Below are 18,356 nucleotides of genomic sequence, written 5' to 3'. Positions count from 1 at the left end.
AACAGGGCAGAATATTTTTTTTAAAACCCGAAGGCATGTGTGGTGCTTCTGCTAAAGTCTTTGAAGATACAGGAGAACTAGTGCTGCATGTAATGTTTGGAGGATTAGATTTCTGAGCACAGTTGCCACCACTCCTGGTTCCTCTCCTTTATCCTCACTGAATCTTCTGTGTACTTGTTTCAAGAAGCCCAGCTTTCCATCTTGTCTCCGATCTTGGATTTTTCTTTTCCTTAGTAGTCAGAGTAGCAGCGAAAGTGTGTGTACGCATACACAACACACACATATGAACGGAAAATAAGCAAATTGGAATTCAGGATTTGGTTGGGCACAAAATTCCAAAGTCAACAGCCTTTTTGAAAACAGATTCTGTCCTTTATCTTCACAGGTATCTCAACAACTGCTCAAGTGTTGGCTACAAACAAACTGGATCTGCAGACCTGAAACCTTGAAGGATACCTCTTACCTGTGATGGGCCTCGTATTCATCTAGGAAGAACTGGATATTGCTTGGGACACCCTGGGCTTAGTGAAATATAGCCCCGTGGGTTGCCTGGACCTTTTAACAAACAATTAATTTCTCATTCCTGACTTCTACAAACAGCTGGGATCCAGTCCCTAAGCGCTGAATTACCATCCATTTAATTGACTGAATATTCTTTAACAAGGCCTCCTCTCCTCTCCATTCCCTTGTAAAGGAGTGCAACTCCCGGTAGCGTTTATCATCATTAACAGAGACTTTTTTATGTACTGTGGGATTTCTGAATATATTTCATTTGTTTTGCTTGCTCTCCTGCCCCCCACTTCTCTGGTGGAGTTTATCTTGACTAGTTATCGCACACACGGAGCACTCTGATGGCTTCATAAATCAGAGGAGCAGCTGCCCTTATTCATGATGGGGCGAGAGCAGGAGCTGATCCAAGCTGTGAAAAATGGGGATGTACCTGGTGTGCAGAAATTGGTGGCAAAGGTCAAGGCATCCAAAAGCAGTGAGTATCTCCCTATGTCTTATTGCGGCATTCTCCCATGATTGGTCAGCACCCACCAGTGAGGTCATAAGAGTCTTGTGACTGTTGGCAAAGAGCTTTTGGTTACTGCAGCAAAAGGGATATGCAGTGGCTGGTGGTTGCTTCCAGGCCAAAGGTTGAAAGTAGCAGTCTAGTCTACAATGGGCGAACAGAACCTCTGGAGCATGGGCCACATGTGGACCACCAGTCATCAGGCGCTGGATCTCTGTAGCCCATGCATACCCTCGCTCCCTTTCTTCTGTGATGTGCTGAGAAAGAGACTTCATTTTTGGTGTGTTGCATCATAGAAACCCAGCAAGCTGGCCACGGAGAAAAGAGAGCAGTCTATTTCTCCGTGGGCAGCTAGTTGCGTTTCCATGCTACACACTGAGAACAGTCCCTTTCTCAGCACAAAGCATGGAGAGCCAATGAGCTGTTCATAGAAGAAGAGATCCCTCTTTTCTCCCAGGGCAGCTCGCTTAGCTCCTGTGCTGGGTCCTGAGAATTCTGGATTCTGGCTAATATGAAGACCACAACCACTTCTCTCCACCCCTCCCATGGGAATGCAGACATCCAGAGGAACAAGGCTTCCCTGCCCCTGACCTAGAACAAAAGACGCCTTCATGCATTACATGGGACACAGGTACAAGCTGTGTTTACACAAGTGGAAGATTGTATACTTGTTGACGTGTGCAGCTCAGCTGTTGCATCCCTAGGTTGTACACTCATTGAATGTACCGGGTGAAGACCCCTGATCAGAGCGTCTAATGGGTGGGTTCCATGAATGCTAGGTCTTAACACAACTGCAGGAGGCAACTGTTGCAGGAGCGGGGAACTTTTCTTGCGCTAATTTTATGTAAATCCGTCGGAGGAGGAGGAACCATAAAATACAGCATGGGCAGGATCTGAGTGTAGAAGTGCTGGGGATGTGGATCCAGTTGCTGTTGCAGTGGGGTGTGTGGACTGTGAGTTGCAGACTCGGCTCATGTTGCTTCTGATAGCTAATCTGCAATAAAAGGAGACCTTGTCATCATGGTTGGCCTTGTTTCCGCAACACTTTGCTTTTCTTGGTCCCAGCTACTTCCCAAGTGTCAGAAAGCTCAAGTGGTGCAGGAGCTGTGAGCAGACAGGATTCCAGAGCAGTGACGAAGGATACTCTTTTTTTTTTTTTTTAAGGAAAATTAAAATAGATGCAGTGGGATATCTTTCATGGTGAAGTGCATTCAGGTTGCAATTACTGTGGGAATTGTTGGGTTTTCTGTTTGGAGGAATGGATCAAGATAAGAGTCACACACCCCCTTCACAGGCGCGAGAGCAGCCTTTCTCAACCTTGCATCCCTAGAACTTGTTGGACTACAACTCCCATCATTCCTAGCCAGCATGACCAATGGTCATTGATGATGGGAGTTGTGGTTCAGGAACGTCTGGGGACCCAAGGTTGAGAAAAACTGAGTTAGAGCTTGTGGATGGAAAGTCATTGACTTAACACAGATGTCTCCTAAACCCACTGAAATCAACGGGCTTGAGTGACTCAGGCACTGCTGGATTGGCGCCAGAAACCTTTTACTTGCCGTAATATTGCATAACAATGGCCAGCAAAGCCATTCACCTTGAAACCTGCACATTATACGAGTTCTGCTTCTCTAACCTGTTGGTTCTGCCATCCTCTGTTGTGTATGTTAGAGATTTCAAATTGCCTACGTGCAGAAATTCAGCTGTCTATCTTCAAGTAATTACCAGTTGGCAGAAAGCCCAGATCTGCTCTCTCTCTAGACCCTTAGCAACGACCTGTGATTGGTCAATGAGTTCCTAAAGAGTGAGCTCTGTGTGAGAGCTTGTGTTGGTGGTAGTGTTAGGTTGGTGTGGAGAAGGTGGTCAGTGTAGAGAGAGAGACAGAGAGGAAAGATTTTATGTTTTGTTTCTTTTATTTGTAAAGTCTGTAAATAGTAACTTATGGATACTAGTTGCTTCAATAAATACTGTATATAGTTATCCAAGTGAGTTTGCTGAGTTCCTGCGTTGTGCTGTCCAGTTAATTACACAACAGCCAGAAGCTTCCAGAAAAGTCTGCGGTTAACTCTGCTGTGTCCAGGAATACGTTATACTCCTGGCACTAAATCTTAAGAGTGTATCCTCCTAAAGCAGAAGTGGAGAACTTGTGGACCTGTAAATGTTGCTGGACTGAAACTTCCATCATCCTTGACAATTGGCCAGGCTGGCTTAGGCTTTTGTGAGATGGAGCCCAATAGCATCTAGAGGGCCACAGGTTCCCCAGCCTTGTCCTAAAGAAAAGCGGTATAACTACAGTTGTAGCAGTCTGAATCCTTTGTACACCTGTGGAATGGTCCATCTTTCAGCTCCCAGGGAGAGATCTGCTCAGGGTATGGCTGACCTCTAGGGAGCAGTAGGAACATCAACCTGTGACCAACTCTATGGGTGCTGGTGGGAGGGTAGCAGTCCCCCAACCCCAGTGAACCATAATCCCCAGGTTCAGTAATTCAGGTTTTAGCAATTCTCAGGAAAGAAGGATTTGGGGAAAGTTCAGACTTATGGCGAGTGTAGGTTCCAGTTCCATGGTCAACAATATCTAAAATTCTTCAAGTTCATGTCTGATTGGTGATCTTCTCTTAGTCTCCTTTCTGGATTGGATGGGAATTGAAGACCTAAAATAGTCAAGGTGATGTACCGTGATACCAGAAGGAGCAAAGTGGAGTTAAGGGAAGAGGTTCACATAGGTAAATTGAGGGAAACTAGGAACAGTTGAGCAATCATGGGCCAGAAGGAAGAAAAACCAGCTGGGTAAACTAGCTCAGAGTTTAACATGCAAAACATGATATTTCAGACTGGAACTCTTGGAAACCAAAAGTATACCAACTCCGAGGAGTGGCTTGGAAGTGGGGAAACTGCTGAAATTGTACTTGTAGCTAGAATGGGCAATGTCTCCATTCCCAAGGATGCAAAATTGAACTTTCAGAAATGGTGTTTATTTTGGAGCTGTGATAACTCTTAAAAAAAAATGAAAAAGAAAGATTCCCCATATACTAAGGGAGGATGCCTAACAATGCTACAGTCTTTCCAGGCCAGACTTGAAACACGTGGCGCTTTGCAGTCAGGAGCAACGATGCCGAGGACGGTTTGAATAGGAAGTGGGAAATGATCTTCTTTAAATCACTCTGTATTGGTGATATGGTGGCTCGTTCTCCCTTTGCCTGCCATCTTGGATGTGCAAAATGTTATCACTCAGGAAACATTAGGAGTGTTGGAATCTGCCTGCTACTATTCTTTGCTCTACAGCCCAGGTCCTGGGCTTCATTTGACCCAGTCGGAGCTCTGCCTTCACTCTCCTTCATAAACTTTGGCTGGCAACCCCCATCTAAAACGGGGACCCTGTGTTGCTAGTTGCCTTTCCCTGTTGCGGATGGAAGGTTTGGAGACTTGATTTTCTTTAGTCTTTTCAGTGTTATACTTAGGCGGCTGATTCTGGGCTTGAGTCTTGTGGACCACTATTCAAAACAAACCATGTTTGATTGTTTAATCAAAAGAAACAATTTGGTAAGAGTTAAGAGCAGCTTGGGTTCATGCATTCATTAATAGGAAACAGTAACTGGACTGAGGATTAAAAAAAAGGAAAAAACCAGGAGGAGATAAAAGCGCCTGGGTCAAGGGCTGCAAAGCTTCTTCTGATTGAGAAAAGGATGTAAGGAATTTCCCTGGTGCTGGGCTTAAAGAACAGATGCTTTGGCTACCCAAAAGCTACATCTGGGGGACATTCTCAAGGCTCTGACACAAGAAGACGGATTACATAGAAGGATACCAGTGAGGGCTAAGGCGCTGCTCAGTGGTTTTGTGGCCGATATAAGGGATTTGGGTGAGAATTTAAAAATAATCTGCCAGGAAAGAGATTGGGGCATGGGGCTGTGGGTGGCGAGAGTCTGCTAAAACGAATGTGCCAGCGAACCTTGCCAGAAGAATTTCTTTACACCTGCTTTGAAGAGGCTGGGAATAAAGGGGTGAGAAGACTCGTTCCAGTTTTGCCTTCCATGACATAATGCTAGAGGTTGCACCGTCCTTTTTGGGCCAGTGGACACCTTTGAACTTTTGAAAAAGCACTGTGGGCACCAGTCACAAAATGGCTGCCACAGGAGGAATGGCATAATGCTTAACACATTTTGGTGTGTTGGATAACAGCCACTGGCGGATATTGAGTTTAAGTGGATAACTGTCAAATATTGGCAGTATGTGGAATTTAAAAAATTAAGGGTGAAAGAAAGTGGTGCCCTTTGAAGTAAAAAGGCAGCTTGGCTGAGGGATCTCTTAAACATCAGTAGGATGAACCTTCCCACCAAGAATGAAAGACACAAATATGTTTGGATTGTACCTTCAGGCCTTTATACCTAATCACCTAAGGGTGCTTTATAGATGGATCCCTGGATTAAGGGTGCCAATGGACAACCTCAGTGGTGGGTAACCTGTAGCCCTCCAGATAATTTGGAGGCTAAAACTCCCCATCAGTTCTAGCCAGCATGACCAATGGTCAGAGGCGAAGGGAGCTGTTATCCCACAGCAACTGGAGGGTTACAGGTTCTCTGCCCTGGCCTTCTGAATTTTTCCTTACCGGCTACTCTGCTTCTTTTGGGCGGGACAGTGCTGCAGTTCCTTTGACAGCAGAGATGGCGGCGGCAGGTTCAGCCCCCACCCTCCCCAAAGCCTTCTGTTCCTGATCCCTTACGATTCTCACTCATTCCCAAAACGGCACATACAAAGCAGAATGTTTGCCGCATTTTGCCGCTCATTAAAGCACCTCTTTCAATATGACAGGCCGAGATGCTGAGTTTTTTAAAATCCCTCTAAGAGTCCTTCTGCTGTCTCAGTGGATTCAGCGCTGCGTCTCTCTGATTAGCCCTCGGGGATCGCGTGTGTCTAAAAAAAGTCGCTGCACGTAACCGAGAATCAAGAGCCAGTCCCAGCACTGGGAACTTCAGGGACACGTAGTTTTAATATTCAACGGGCATTTTCTCTGGGAGAGAGAGCGTGGCTTGGAAAATGTAGCTCCACAAATGGGTCACAGCACCTATTATTGGGTGGCCCTGTGGGAACTGTGGGCAGTGGCCTATTGGGGGTGGGTGGGCAGCCGTGGACGGTTTGTTTTCATCCTGCAGCTGTGCTCTGGGACAGGGAAGCAAGCGTGCTTTCCCTGGTTCAGATAATTCAACTAGAGGAAAGGGGGATTCTTCTTCAAACCTTGCACCTTCGCTGAGGAGAGAGCCTTTTGACCCTGCCGAGTTGCCATAGGAGCTGTCACCCACAGCAGCAGCAGCAGAAGATTCTCCCCTTTTAAAACAACAACAGCAGCAGCAACAACAACACCACAAACTTCTTTCTTTGCCTCTGTCAGCGTCTGAATGCAGTGGACTTTAATTGAAATTGTTAAACGACCCGTCAAGGCTTTGGGCTTTCTCCCTGATGATCAATCACTTTTTCGGCTGGACGCGCTTATTAACAATGGGCCAGTTGGCTGGGCTGGGGTGAGCACTGTAGCCCCAGAGGAGAAGGGAAGGAAATAGGACCCAGGCTTTAGATTCCTGGGGGAGGAGGCAGCAGCAGTCGGTGGCTATTGTCCCTTGGAAAGGACAATGTCTGGTGAGCCTTTTTTAAGGGGGGGGGGAAGGGGGGTTTAATTCAGCCAGCTCATAAGAGCAGGGTCTTTCTGAAGCTTGTCAAAGGTTTCAGTTGTATTCAGAGAACACATATTCCTCTTTGCATATCCCCTAAGCGCCTCATGAAACTTGCCTACATGTAAGCGCAGGAACTTGTTAGGAAGAAGTAGTCAAATGTAATCCTTAAAAATATGGGAAGGAAGACTTGGAGTGCCTCTTGGGCAGTATACACACAATACATTTTAAGTGCACATCCTCAGAGAATCGTGAACTCTAATTTGCCCCTCATAGAGCTACAATTCATGGCTCCCTTAACAAACTACAGTTCCTAGGTTTCTTGGGTGTGTTTGTGTCTCGTGTGTGTGTGTGTGTGCATGCGCGCGTGCGTGTGTGCATGCGTGCGCGCGCTTTAAATATATGTTGTGTGCACACAGCCTTAGTTTCATGGCTATGTTGTGGTGCTTATATCTACTGCTGAGCCACAGTGACTCTTTTCATGAGTTGCCATAAATTTTGTGATCTTTTTGTGTGGGATTTCCCCCTCTGAAAACTCTGTTGTTGCTGTGCTTCCATTGGTCTTCACACATGCTGCTTGATCGTCACTGGGGGGGTTTGGTGTCTGAATAGACCCCATGATGGGATCTGAATGGATCCCATCTCTAGTCTTCCAAATTATTGGGGAGAAGACCATCAGAAAACGTATAACCACTTGGGAGATTTTCTCAGTGCATCAGAAAGGAGACTGCCCTAATGCTTTCAGAGTTGTCATTCTCAAGTGAAGGACTCAAACTGACATCAGAAACAAAGCACCATGCTTTCAACCACCTGTTTCTGTTCTGTCTGAGTAGCTACTGTGAATGAAAGCGTGGTTTTGAAATTCACCAGAGATTTCAGCAAAAGGCAAAAAGTGAGATTTGAGAGTGCTTCCAGGATGCACAATTACACAACCGGTGTGAACAGTTTCAATACCCAGGTATTGCAAACTGATCAACTAATTTTAAAGCAGCGTTCTCTGATGTGTTGACTTAACAACTGGTGGTGGAAGGAGACCAGAAGCTTCCAAATTAGGGACTGTAGGAGGCACTGCCAATTTTTTTTTGTGCTCTGCCCACACTAGAAACAGACACCAGGAATGTGTGTAAGTGCTTTTCCTCCCACCGTCATCAGTGAACCAGCTAAAAGTAGTGCAAGCACTAAAAGTTAAAGGAAGGAACGAAGAATTTCATATATTCTGCAAGGTCAAACCTGGCTTTGCTGCAAGTGGTACACTCGAGGAAGCTGCAGCTAATGCTAATCCTTCAGGAGTGTATCCATATGAATCCCATGTTTTGTTTTGTTTGCAAACACAGGTTTGCCACATTAGCACATTATGCTTTTAGGTGTACATTTAAAACACCATTCTCAGGTGTGCATCTAAAAAGCATGACATGTGAAGGAGCTTTCCCCATCCTTTGGGAGTGCTTAAACAGGACATTTAATAAGAAGCACTTATCTGATAGAGGTTAGGTGAAACCATTGTGCTTTGACTTCTGTTCCTGCTACTTTATTTGAACTAGTACTTCTTGCATTTGCACATTACATTTCCATGGGTGCATGTGAAATGTCTTAGGTAGATGCTGGAAAACGTTCCAGTTTGGGATCAACAGTCTGCAGCAGGGCGAACTTCAATGAACCCTGTGTAGATAAGATCGCGAGTGCGTGTGATTCAGCATGCTCAACACCATTCACAAATCTTCCCACCCGTTAGCACCACAGCAAAATCTTCTTGGGATTTCAGCTTTTGGTTTGAATGTCTGATCTGTTTGCATGCCTTATAAATGCAGTTGTGTGTGCTGATTCCTTTGCTTGTTCTTCTGCAGCACCCTATTTATTAAATGTTTGCTTTGTTCCATTCTTACACAAAACTCTTAATATGCTACACTGGTCGTCAGAATATCAAACTGAAGAGCCTTCCCCAGCCCTAGTGCCCTCCAGATGCCTTAGTCTACAAATCCCATCAGTTCCAGCTACAATAGCCAAGAGCCTGGGATGATCGAACTTTTAGTCCAACAATATCTGGAGAGCCTGTAGAGTTGGGGGAGGCTGATCTATGGAAGTTCTGTGCACTCCTTCTCTGCTGTAGGAGGAGTCTGTTATCCATCACAGGAGGCACTTCTAATAAGGAAGGGGATGTTCTAGCACAGGTGTCCCCAAACTAAGGCTCGGGGGCTGGATGCAGCCCAATCGCCTTCTAAATGCAGCCCACGGACAATCCGGGAATCAGCATGTTTTTACATGAGTAGAATGTGTCCTTTTATTTAAAATGCATCTCTGGGTTATTTTTGGGGTATAGGAATTCTTTCATATTTCCCCCCCCCCCAAAAAAATATAGTCCGGCCCCCCACAATTTCTGAGGGACAGTGGACCGGCCCCCTGCTGAAAAAGTTTGCTGGTCCCTGTTCTAGCAGGATATGTTTTTTTTTCTAAATTACAGAGGTCTCAGATATTTCAAGAAATACTGCCTTGGCTGCAAGAACGAGTCCTCCTGTCTCTTGGAACACCTACTCTCTCCATAAAACAATTGTAGTATTTCCGTTTGGGGATGTAAGGCCCGTTGCTGCTTGTGGTAGTGAAACTAAGGAAGGGAATTTATATTTAGTTCATTCTCATACAAAGAAGCAGACGGGAACAACTGCAGAGCTTCAGAAACACCCCACTCTACACAGTGCACACAATTCCAGATGAAGCAGCAGATCTAGTAGATCTGAAACTCCAATGGTCCCCAGTCAGTGAGCATATTAATTAGAGCAAGGGTGGGCAGTTGATAGATCAGAATGGGATCTACTGGTTATTCTCTGGGTGATTTGCAAAAAGAAACACCATGATGTTTTCTAGGTTGCTGAAATGAAAACAGACTTTTGTGTGAAAGGATTGCGAAGACAGCTCAGTTCTGATGCTCAGAATTTATTTCCTGTACTTAGAATGTGCACAGAGACAACCAATCCTTTAAATCTATGTCTTTTACGCTCTGCTCTCATTGGTAGATTTTGGGTTCTAGTAAAACAACAAGGTAGAGCCATTAAGCTTGGAATCTGTCCACCTCTGGCTTAGGGAAACCTTAATTCACGTCCCCCAATGGTTTAATCAAAATTGTTCTCTTTTAAGGACTTTTGTCTTGCTTCAATGAGTTTCCTAGTAAATTTGACATCATTTGGACAGTCACAATTTTGTCTGGGGTATTTTTTAGGGCCTGTAGAAAGCTTTCTGTTACAATAATTTCATATCATGGGCTGATTCAAATCAGCTAAAATTGGAAAGAGATGAATGTTGGTATGACAGTTCAAATTAAGCCTAATTTAACCAAATTCCATAGGATGCAGTTTAATTTTCTGATTTTTAGATTGCTCCTTGATACCCTCCAATACGTGACACAGAAAAATGTAGTGCATCAAGCAGGGGAGCCTTTTGTACTTAGAACTGCTCGCTGTCCCTGTGTAGAAAAAATGTCATTATTTCTTTGCATGTGTGATTTGAATGAATGCACATTTAAATATATCACTGATTAAGATTGTGGAAGAGCTCCTTAAAGCAAACATGCAGAAACCAGCTAGGAGGTGAAAACTGCAAAGACAGTTTAAAAACCCGAGGTTGTGATCACATTTGTAGCATTGCGATGAGCCAAGTAACTTGCTTTCAGGATATCAAAATAGGCAGTTTTAACTCAGCAAGTGCATTCGTAAGGAGCAAACACAGGGTTTAGGACCAACAGCTTTTAAATCACATTCATACCCTCCAAGTGTCCCGATTTTCAAGGGACAGTCCTGGAATTACGAAAGCCATCCCGGCTTCTGGTTTGATCCCGGAATGTCCCTATTTCCCCTGCCGGTGCTGCCACCGCCAAGCTCAAGGAGGAGGATCAGCCGGTGCTTATCCCAAGTGGCGAGGGAGCATCTCGTTGCCTCTCCATGGCATCATGGCATTGAGTCTGAGGATTCTATTGGAGTTTTCCCAGAAAAAGAGACAGGCAGGCAACAATCAGCACTGAAGCATCCCTGTTTGGGATGCTGGCTGGCTTCTATACTGGAACTGGCTGCAACTGCCCACCACTCTGCGGGGGCCAACAGAGGGACTTTGTTCTCTGTTTAGCACATCTTAATGATGGGAGGAGCCTCTCTCCCTGCTGAGTCAAAGGCCACAGGGATGTGGGCTTTTGCTTAGAGAGCTCCTCAGCCTCTCTCAGTCGAGATGTGAGTGGGGAATCGAGAAAACACACAAAGTTCATTTTCTAGGTTAAACAGCAAAAACAAAAACAAAACCCAAAAACTTACTAGGTCACCCCGTCTTTGAGGTAACGTGCAGGATGGTCGCCATGGTACATATGCTATGTTTGGTTTTTGTCCAGACAGCTTGTGTTAAAATGCTCCAGAGTCTATAGAGCTCCTGAGATGTATGTTAAGTCATGGTGTGGCTGTGAACCCCTCTATTTGCATTAGGGATAAGGGCTCACCCTTCTGTGTAGAAGCTGGTTAAATTTCCACCCATTAAAATCCCATCTCGGAGGGCTAATCTTTAGTGCTAGGCAATCTGCACACCCCTTGTGCGATTAGGTTCAGCAGTTCCACAGCTGGCAAACAAACCCCCTCTTCAGATCTGAGTGACAAGGAGGGGCAGGGCAGGGAGTTTCAGGAAAGAGCCATAATAGTGCCTGGAAATTGATGACAACCGAATTGTGCTTTATCAGACTTCTTCCGCTTCTCCATTCTGACTGTGTCCCACCAGTGTGTGGGGGGGGGGTTCCATCCAGCGGTTGCTGAGTTGTGTGCCAGCAATCATGTCCATTTGGCATTCTCTCCTCACGCTGGGATCTCTGAAATCCAAGGTGCCACTTGCGATAGGTTAGGCCCCTAGCTGACAGCGGCCATTAAAAAAGGGCCAGCTTCTTTTTTTTGCAGGCTGTGTACAGGTATGTGTGAGTGAAAATGAGCCAGGCCTAAGAGTTAGAATTTGAAAAGAAACCGGGTGAAATAAGATATTTCTGATTTCTCCCTCTCCACCTTACACTTTGAGGTTTGCTATAGTTGGGGAAAGAGCCATCTATTTCTCTGCACCACCACCCGCCTTCTACTTTAGCAGTGCTACCCAGATCAAGGGCTAGGCTTCCTTTGATGGGCCTAAAATCAGCAGCACCATGTCCCCAAGGCCAGCACAATAAGATAAGCTCCTTCAGCTAATGCTGTATCACAAAGAGTGAGTGGGAATGAGAGAGGCTCTAGAAGAAAGTCTGCTCCAATCTAAAGGAGAGGGGTGAGCAAGGTTCTTGCTGGTCATGTTCTCTTGTCATCTTTCTTACTGGGTCCCTTTGGACTGAAGAAGAAGAAGAAGAAGAAAAGTTTGGATTTGATATCCCGCTTTATCACTACCCGAAGGAGTCTCAAACATTCTCCTTTCCCTTCCTCCCCCACAACAAACACTCTGTGAGGTGAGTGGGGCTGAGAGACTTCAAAGAAGTGTGACTAGCCCAAGGTCACACAGCAGCTGCATGTGGAGGAGCGGAGATGCGAACCCGGTTCACCAGATTACGAGTCTGCCGCTCTTAACCACTACACCACACTGGGTCCCTTTATATTGTTAAATCTAAAGTGCTAGTTGACTAGTGAACCATACTGTGTGCCCAAGCAGTGGGCTTTGCTCCTCCCTTTGTGTGAGTGGGTAAAAAAACAACACCATGACAGGGGATAGCTTAGCATGACATCTGAACAAGGAGCTGTGGTTTATTTCATCCTAACAAACCACTGTCGCTAGCCAGCTTTAATTCATTGTTTGTTATTGGGCTTAGGCGGTTGTACCTGTAGTTAGTTAGAATGAAGCAAGCCACAGTTTTGGGTTTGGACTTCACACCAAGACTATCCTCGTTGCAGTTTGTTTACCTGTTTGCTAGGGATGGGAGAGAAATTTGGGTTTGCATATTAATGTGAATCTATTAATCTGCATTTCCTGAAACAATATGTGAACTGAAACACAGCTATGCTTCTGAAAGTCACACTTTTCTGAATTTTGCAATGCTCCAGCCAAACAAATCTGTTCAAAAATGTGTATGTTGGGGTAGCATATGCATAAACATGCATATATTAATGAAAATGCAAAAAATACATTATATTAGAGAAGACTGGTTGCAGAAGAGTGCATGCTAGCCTTACAAATACATGTATTCTCATAGAAATTCTCACCAAGATACTGATGAATTTTCACGAGGATTTTTAAAAAATGCAAACAGATAAGGAACTGCGAGTTTAACTTAGGACTGGAACAATGAGAAACTGAAAGAAACTGAAATGGGCCAAAACTGTTCTTCCTTACAACTTGTAAGAAAGGAAAAGCCAAACATTCCTGTTTAGATAAGTCTACCCAGATGCTTATAAAGTTGAGGTAACCTTAATCTATTTCAGAATTTTAACTTTTGTATGTTTTAAAGGTAGGGTTGTAAATTTGCCTTGCTTTTTCTGCTTTGCCTTTTGTAAATCACTTCAAGGTTTTCCTACAATCAAGCGGTGTATCAATTTAATGAAACCAATCAATCAAGTGCTTGTGCTTTATGCAGCACTGCATAGCCCCTGCATGGGATGGTTTACTAAGCCATAGTCAAGTGGATTGCTGTTACGGGGAGTCACCTAGCCCAGAAGAGAGCTACCGTGTAGTGGACTGAGATCTTTCTCTGTGGCAGGGCTGCCACGAGCATTGTAGCACTGTTGTGTTTGGGCTGGCAGGCTCCAAAGCAGGAGGATGACGACAAAACAAGAGTGGGAGGCTGAATGGTGAGAATGGAGGGTCGGAAATCGCCCTGTTCCACCGTGACTTCCATTGTTTGTAAAAGGGGAGCAGGGATGCCAGCTCTCCCCTGCAGCTTTTATCCAGAGCAGAGAGCCTTGGTGGAGGATGGGGAAGTCTTTGTGCAACCAAGGAGGGAAGCAGAACAGGAGCTTGAACCTCCTCCTTAGTTGGGAGCAGGCGCACTCACCCCAATGGAGCATGTGACATTCCCACAAGGCGAGTGAGCGCATCATGCCTCAACTTTAAAAGCTTGGTGGGCGGGGCATGGAAACTTGTTGGAACACCTCTGTTGCTTCCATACTGTTCTGAACCAATTGCCCTGCTCTGGAATTCCTGAACCATGACTCCTGATCTTGTGTTTGCTGAGCCTAAATTTTTGTTTGCCTGTGTACAAATCTCTTTCTTACGTCTAAGAAAGTAGTAAAAGATGTGGGAGACAGGACATGGGCCAGCCCTGTTCTGAAGCAGTTGAAGCGACCTACAACAGGCAGGGGGACAGAAGAAGGCAGGCACTGATTTTTGAATGGTGCACACAAGACTTTTTCAAGTGGGGGCAAGGACATTTGGGCTGCAGTTCAAGCGGCATGATATCTGCCCTGCATACATGCTTCTAACTGCGTATTACACACAGCTTATAAAACCACGCTTCATTATGATGGGTAGAGAAGCCTGTCTGTTGCAGGCATGCTTGTGGGTGGCAGTGCACTTCTGTGCGCTCTTGAGGAGAGAGACGGGTGCATTGTGCCCCCTGCACATCCCCATCAGTGGAGTAGCAGAGGCCAGGTCGCCCAGTGTCATGGGCAGAGAGCCAAGATGCCTCACTGTGGCTGTGCCACCAAGTGCGGTTTTCTTATTAATTTGTAAATGACAATTATTTCCTTGGGGTGCTCTCTTGCACACCCGAACCCTGCAGGAAGCAGGACCAACCTCCCTGCACACCACTTGATGCATGGGGGTGTCAATCCTGTCCTATTCCGTTAAAAGGGGTTCTCAGGTGCCCCAAATCCAGCTGGCTGTTAAGTATTTGGAAACTGCTTAGAGCTCAAATGGAGTTGCTGAGAACTGTTTGCCACTATCTAAAGACTGCGTAGCCCTAACCTGACCTGGGCTCCATTTCTTGGTCACATGAGAAGGTGACATAATTCCAGTAGAAAGTGACATTTACATGCCAGTAAAGAGTACCTGGCTGGCCACATGGCTCTGGAGGCATTTGGTGGTGGTGACCATGATTTGTTGTTCTGCCACAGTACCTGGCAGTCAGAGGTGTACTTCCTTCAAATATGGAGGTTCGCCACTGGTGCTTCCATTCATTCTTGAGATAGTAACTCGCAGTGCTGTGACGTAGCCCAATAGTCTCACAAAGCCACTTAACGCATGAACAACAAAGGCAAAAGTCTCCTTAGGGTGACTTTTCAACCATTGTGCAAATTGACCCAAAGGGATGGTAATGCTAATAATAGAATCATAGAATTGTAGCGTTGGAAGGGACCACGAGGGTCACAACTAATCTATGGCAACGATCAGGCTAAGATGCCCAGACTTGCCGACGGGTCCAGGAGCAAGCAGGGGGGAAAGTGGAGGCAGTTATGGGATACAAGGGAAAAGTGCTAACACAGCAGCTTTGAGCCCCAACATTGCACACCCTATTTATAAATGGTGTGACTGTTATTTACTTGCCCATCGGTCCCTGTGTTGGAGTAATTGCTTGTAGGAGCAAGTAGGAGAGGACGATGGATGAATGGACAACTGTAGCACAAGTCTCTGTGACCTTGCTATTTTCCAGAGGTTGTTGGCTTACAACTCCCAGCTTCCTTGGACATCGGCCATGCAGGCTGGGGCTGATGGGAGCTGGAGTCCAATGACATCTGAAGAGCCTCACGTTCGCTATCCCTGTGTTAAAGTGACGGCTGCAGCTCCCAGGCCAGGCGTCGGCAACCCTACCAGCTCAACCTCATTGGCTCTCTTGTGCTTTTGCATGAGCATTTCGTGATGTTGAGGGCAGCCGAAAGAGCAGGAACGTTTCTCTGTTGCTTGCCGTTGGGAGGGAAAGAGTTGGAAGAATGCTGCTTTCATTCATTGGGTTCTGTATTGTTATTGAACGGAGCTTCCATTTGACAGCCCAGACAGAAGGAGATGGTTTCATCTGGAATGGGCTCCATGGAATGTTTGGTGCAGTGCAGGCTATTCCCCAGTCAGGCTCTGAAAAGAGTTAAATCTGCCAAGATACTTTGGATTCCTATACAGTGCATGTTTAAGAGTGCTTAGCCTGCCTTGGCAGTGAGCCAGCGCTGGAGTTGCTGCTGCTGCTGAAACAAACTATGAAAGTGCAAAACTCCCCTCGTTTTGACTGCTGAAGTCAGAGAAGGGAAGTGGGGGGGGGACCCCGCCTCCCTCCTCGAATAGGAAGGTGGGTGCACGTGGGCTCCCCACCTCCCAGTTCAGATTATGGGTTTGGAACCAGAGTTCTGAAGCCAGGGGGGGTGGCACTTTGTAGGTGGAAGCCCCACCTGCGTGAGGAAGGCTCTCCAGCGGTTTTTCAGCCTGTCTGGAAATGCCCGCTGCCTCCCGGCAACTGCTCTAGCTTAGCAATCCGATCTCCTGGCAGTGGTGTCGATGATATCACCCCAATCAAGGGCTTAGAAGAAAGCCAAGGAGCTGTGCAACTCACGTGTCAGGCAGGAGCGTGTGTGAGCGTGCAAAAGAGGGGGGGGGGGAGAGAGACCTTAGCAGCCAGCGATAAGGGGAGAACTACACTCCCTGGCGCCGTTTAACAAGAGATAAAGAGACAAAGGAGCACCTATTCTTCCTCCTTTCACGCCACCATAGGCTGTGGCAGAACATGTAAAAAGATACTGCAGGGGCTGGAAGTCACTGTACACATCGTGCTCCTCCAGTGACCCTCATCTTGTACCTTCAGAGCATGAATCCACCTGGCATTGCCCAAAGTTGAAGGGTCCAGTTTGTAGTTTCAAAAGTTGGCTGTCTGTTCTGGGTCCAGGGGAGGAGCAGCTGTTGCCAGGTGAATACTGAAACAAATATTGACAAGGCCGCCTTGACTCTGTGGGGCCTTAGCAATGGGTTGACTTTGGGGTAGAGGAGAGGCCTGTGCTTCTGCACAGCTGCCCTTCGACTCGTCCTCAGCAAAAATATATTTCTGGGTCCGACTTTTGCAAGGTAAAGGTCACTGCGTACTCCACCGGGAGCTAGCTTTGTGTGTACACAACAATGGGAAAGTAAGGCTGGCCTCTCTCTGCAAGGAACTTGCTAGTTGCCTTGCTTTACCATACAACTCTGCTACTTGCGAGCATGGGACACAAACAGAAGGATCGTAACCTAGCAAAGTAGACAGCCCTCCACAAATCTGGGGTCCTTTTTGCCCTCCTCTGCCATGTGGCCTGTGCCATAAGTGTCCCTGCGCTGATGGCAGGGGGGCAAAGACCATCTAAGCCAGGAAATTGTGGCCCTTCAGTTGTTGTGGGACTCCCAACTCCCACCAGCCCTAGTCAGTGAAAGCTGGGAGGCGGTAGAAGCAGGAGGCTTGAGTCAGAAGAAGAAAGCTATTCAAGGGCAAGGCTGGGTGCTGAGGGTCTCTGTTTGAGCACAGACTCTGAAAGAGAGGACAGAGAGGAACCAGACCCTGCTTGTTCGGGCCAAAGGCCTATCTCATCCCAGAATTCTAGTTAGTAGCCAAGCAGATGCCTATGGGAAATCCACAAGCAGGAGAAAGGACAGATGGGTCTGTGGGCCGAGAGAGTGGAAGAACACCAGAAGCCCCATTGTCTGGGTGCATCTCTGGTCTTCCCTCTGGCCCTTGCAGATGCAGAAAATTTTCCTTTGGCCTAATCTCATGGAATGCACTCTGTGAAGCAGCGGAAAGAAGAGCAGCTGAATGAGCAAACCTGGCTTAGCATTTAGCAGATAAATTAACGTACCAGACAACTCATCTCTAGGCAGAAGAGCGTAAGCTGAATGTTTACATTTCTTCTGCAAGTCTGTTAAAAGGTACCAGCCCCGTCCGTGTTGCACCACACCCTCTGGGACCAAAGGTGCAACAGCCTTTTGTAACTATGGCAGTTGAGCTGCCTGTGGCAAAAAGCAATTAATAAATGGTTTTGGTTGTTGTTATTAAATGTTTTGGGAACAAGGAGCACTATAAGTATGCAATGTCTTATTTTGAGGAATTGTGTGATGCTGAAATAAGGCATGTATCCATTGCACAACAGTATGCATTACAGTGAAGGCATTTTAAAAAGGTCCAAGTAATATCATGAATGGGACGCAGGTTGCGCTGTGGGTTAAACCACAGAGCCTAGGGCTTGCCGATCAGAAGGTTGGCAGTTTGAATCCCCCAACGAGTTGAGCTCCCATTGCTCAGTCCCTGCTCCTGCCCACCTAGCAGTTCGAAGGCACGTCAAAGTGCAAGCAGATAAATAGGTACCACTCTGACGGAAAGGTAAACAGTGTTTCCGTGCACTGCTCTGGTTCACCAGAAGTGGCTTAGTCATGCTGGCCACATGACCCGGAAGCTGTACGCCGGCTCCCTCGGCCTATAGAGCGAGATGAGCACCACAACCCCAGAGTCATCCGCGACTGGGCCTAATGGTCAGGGGTCCCTTTACCTTTACCTAATACCATGAATAAAGCAGTGTTTTTCAACCTTTTTTGGGCAAAGGCACACTTGTTTCATGAAAAAAATCACGAGGCACACCACCATTAGAAAATGTTAAAAAATTTAACTCTGTGCCTATATTGACTATATATAAAGTAATTTTCCCACGGCGCACCAGGCAACATCTCGCGGCACACTAGTGTGCCGCGGAACAGTGGTTGAAAAACACTGGAATAAAGTGTTGGGCATGAACTGGACAGGGAAAACTCAGTCTTTGTGC

The 18,356-nt window shown here is 46.3% G+C and overlaps 1 protein-coding gene across 4 annotated transcripts in view; it reads left to right on the top strand.

Annotated features, from left to right (window-relative positions):
• The first annotated feature begins 398 nt into the window (after nucleotides 1-398).
• CASKIN2 (CASK interacting protein 2) overlaps nucleotides 399-18,356 on the top strand; it is an 85,572-nt gene continuing 67,614 nt past the window's right edge. The window contains exon 1 of one of the 4 annotated variants that reach the window (XM_033139304.1): nucleotides 399-985. In XM_033139304.1, the coding sequence (XP_032995195.1) occupies nucleotides 889-985 (97 nt within the window). In that variant the 5' untranslated portion in view covers nucleotides 399-888. The remainder of the gene's footprint in view (nucleotides 986-18,356) is intronic. The other 3 variants (XM_033139303.1, XM_033139306.1, XM_033139305.1) reach the window with 3 other exon arrangements.

This window comes from Lacerta agilis, chromosome 2, assembly GCF_009819535.1.
Source record: "Lacerta agilis isolate rLacAgi1 chromosome 2, rLacAgi1.pri, whole genome shotgun sequence".
Lineage (NCBI taxonomy): Eukaryota > Metazoa > Chordata > Lepidosauria > Squamata > Lacertidae > Lacerta > Lacerta agilis.
This window is presented reverse-complemented; position numbering and strand designations above follow the sequence as displayed.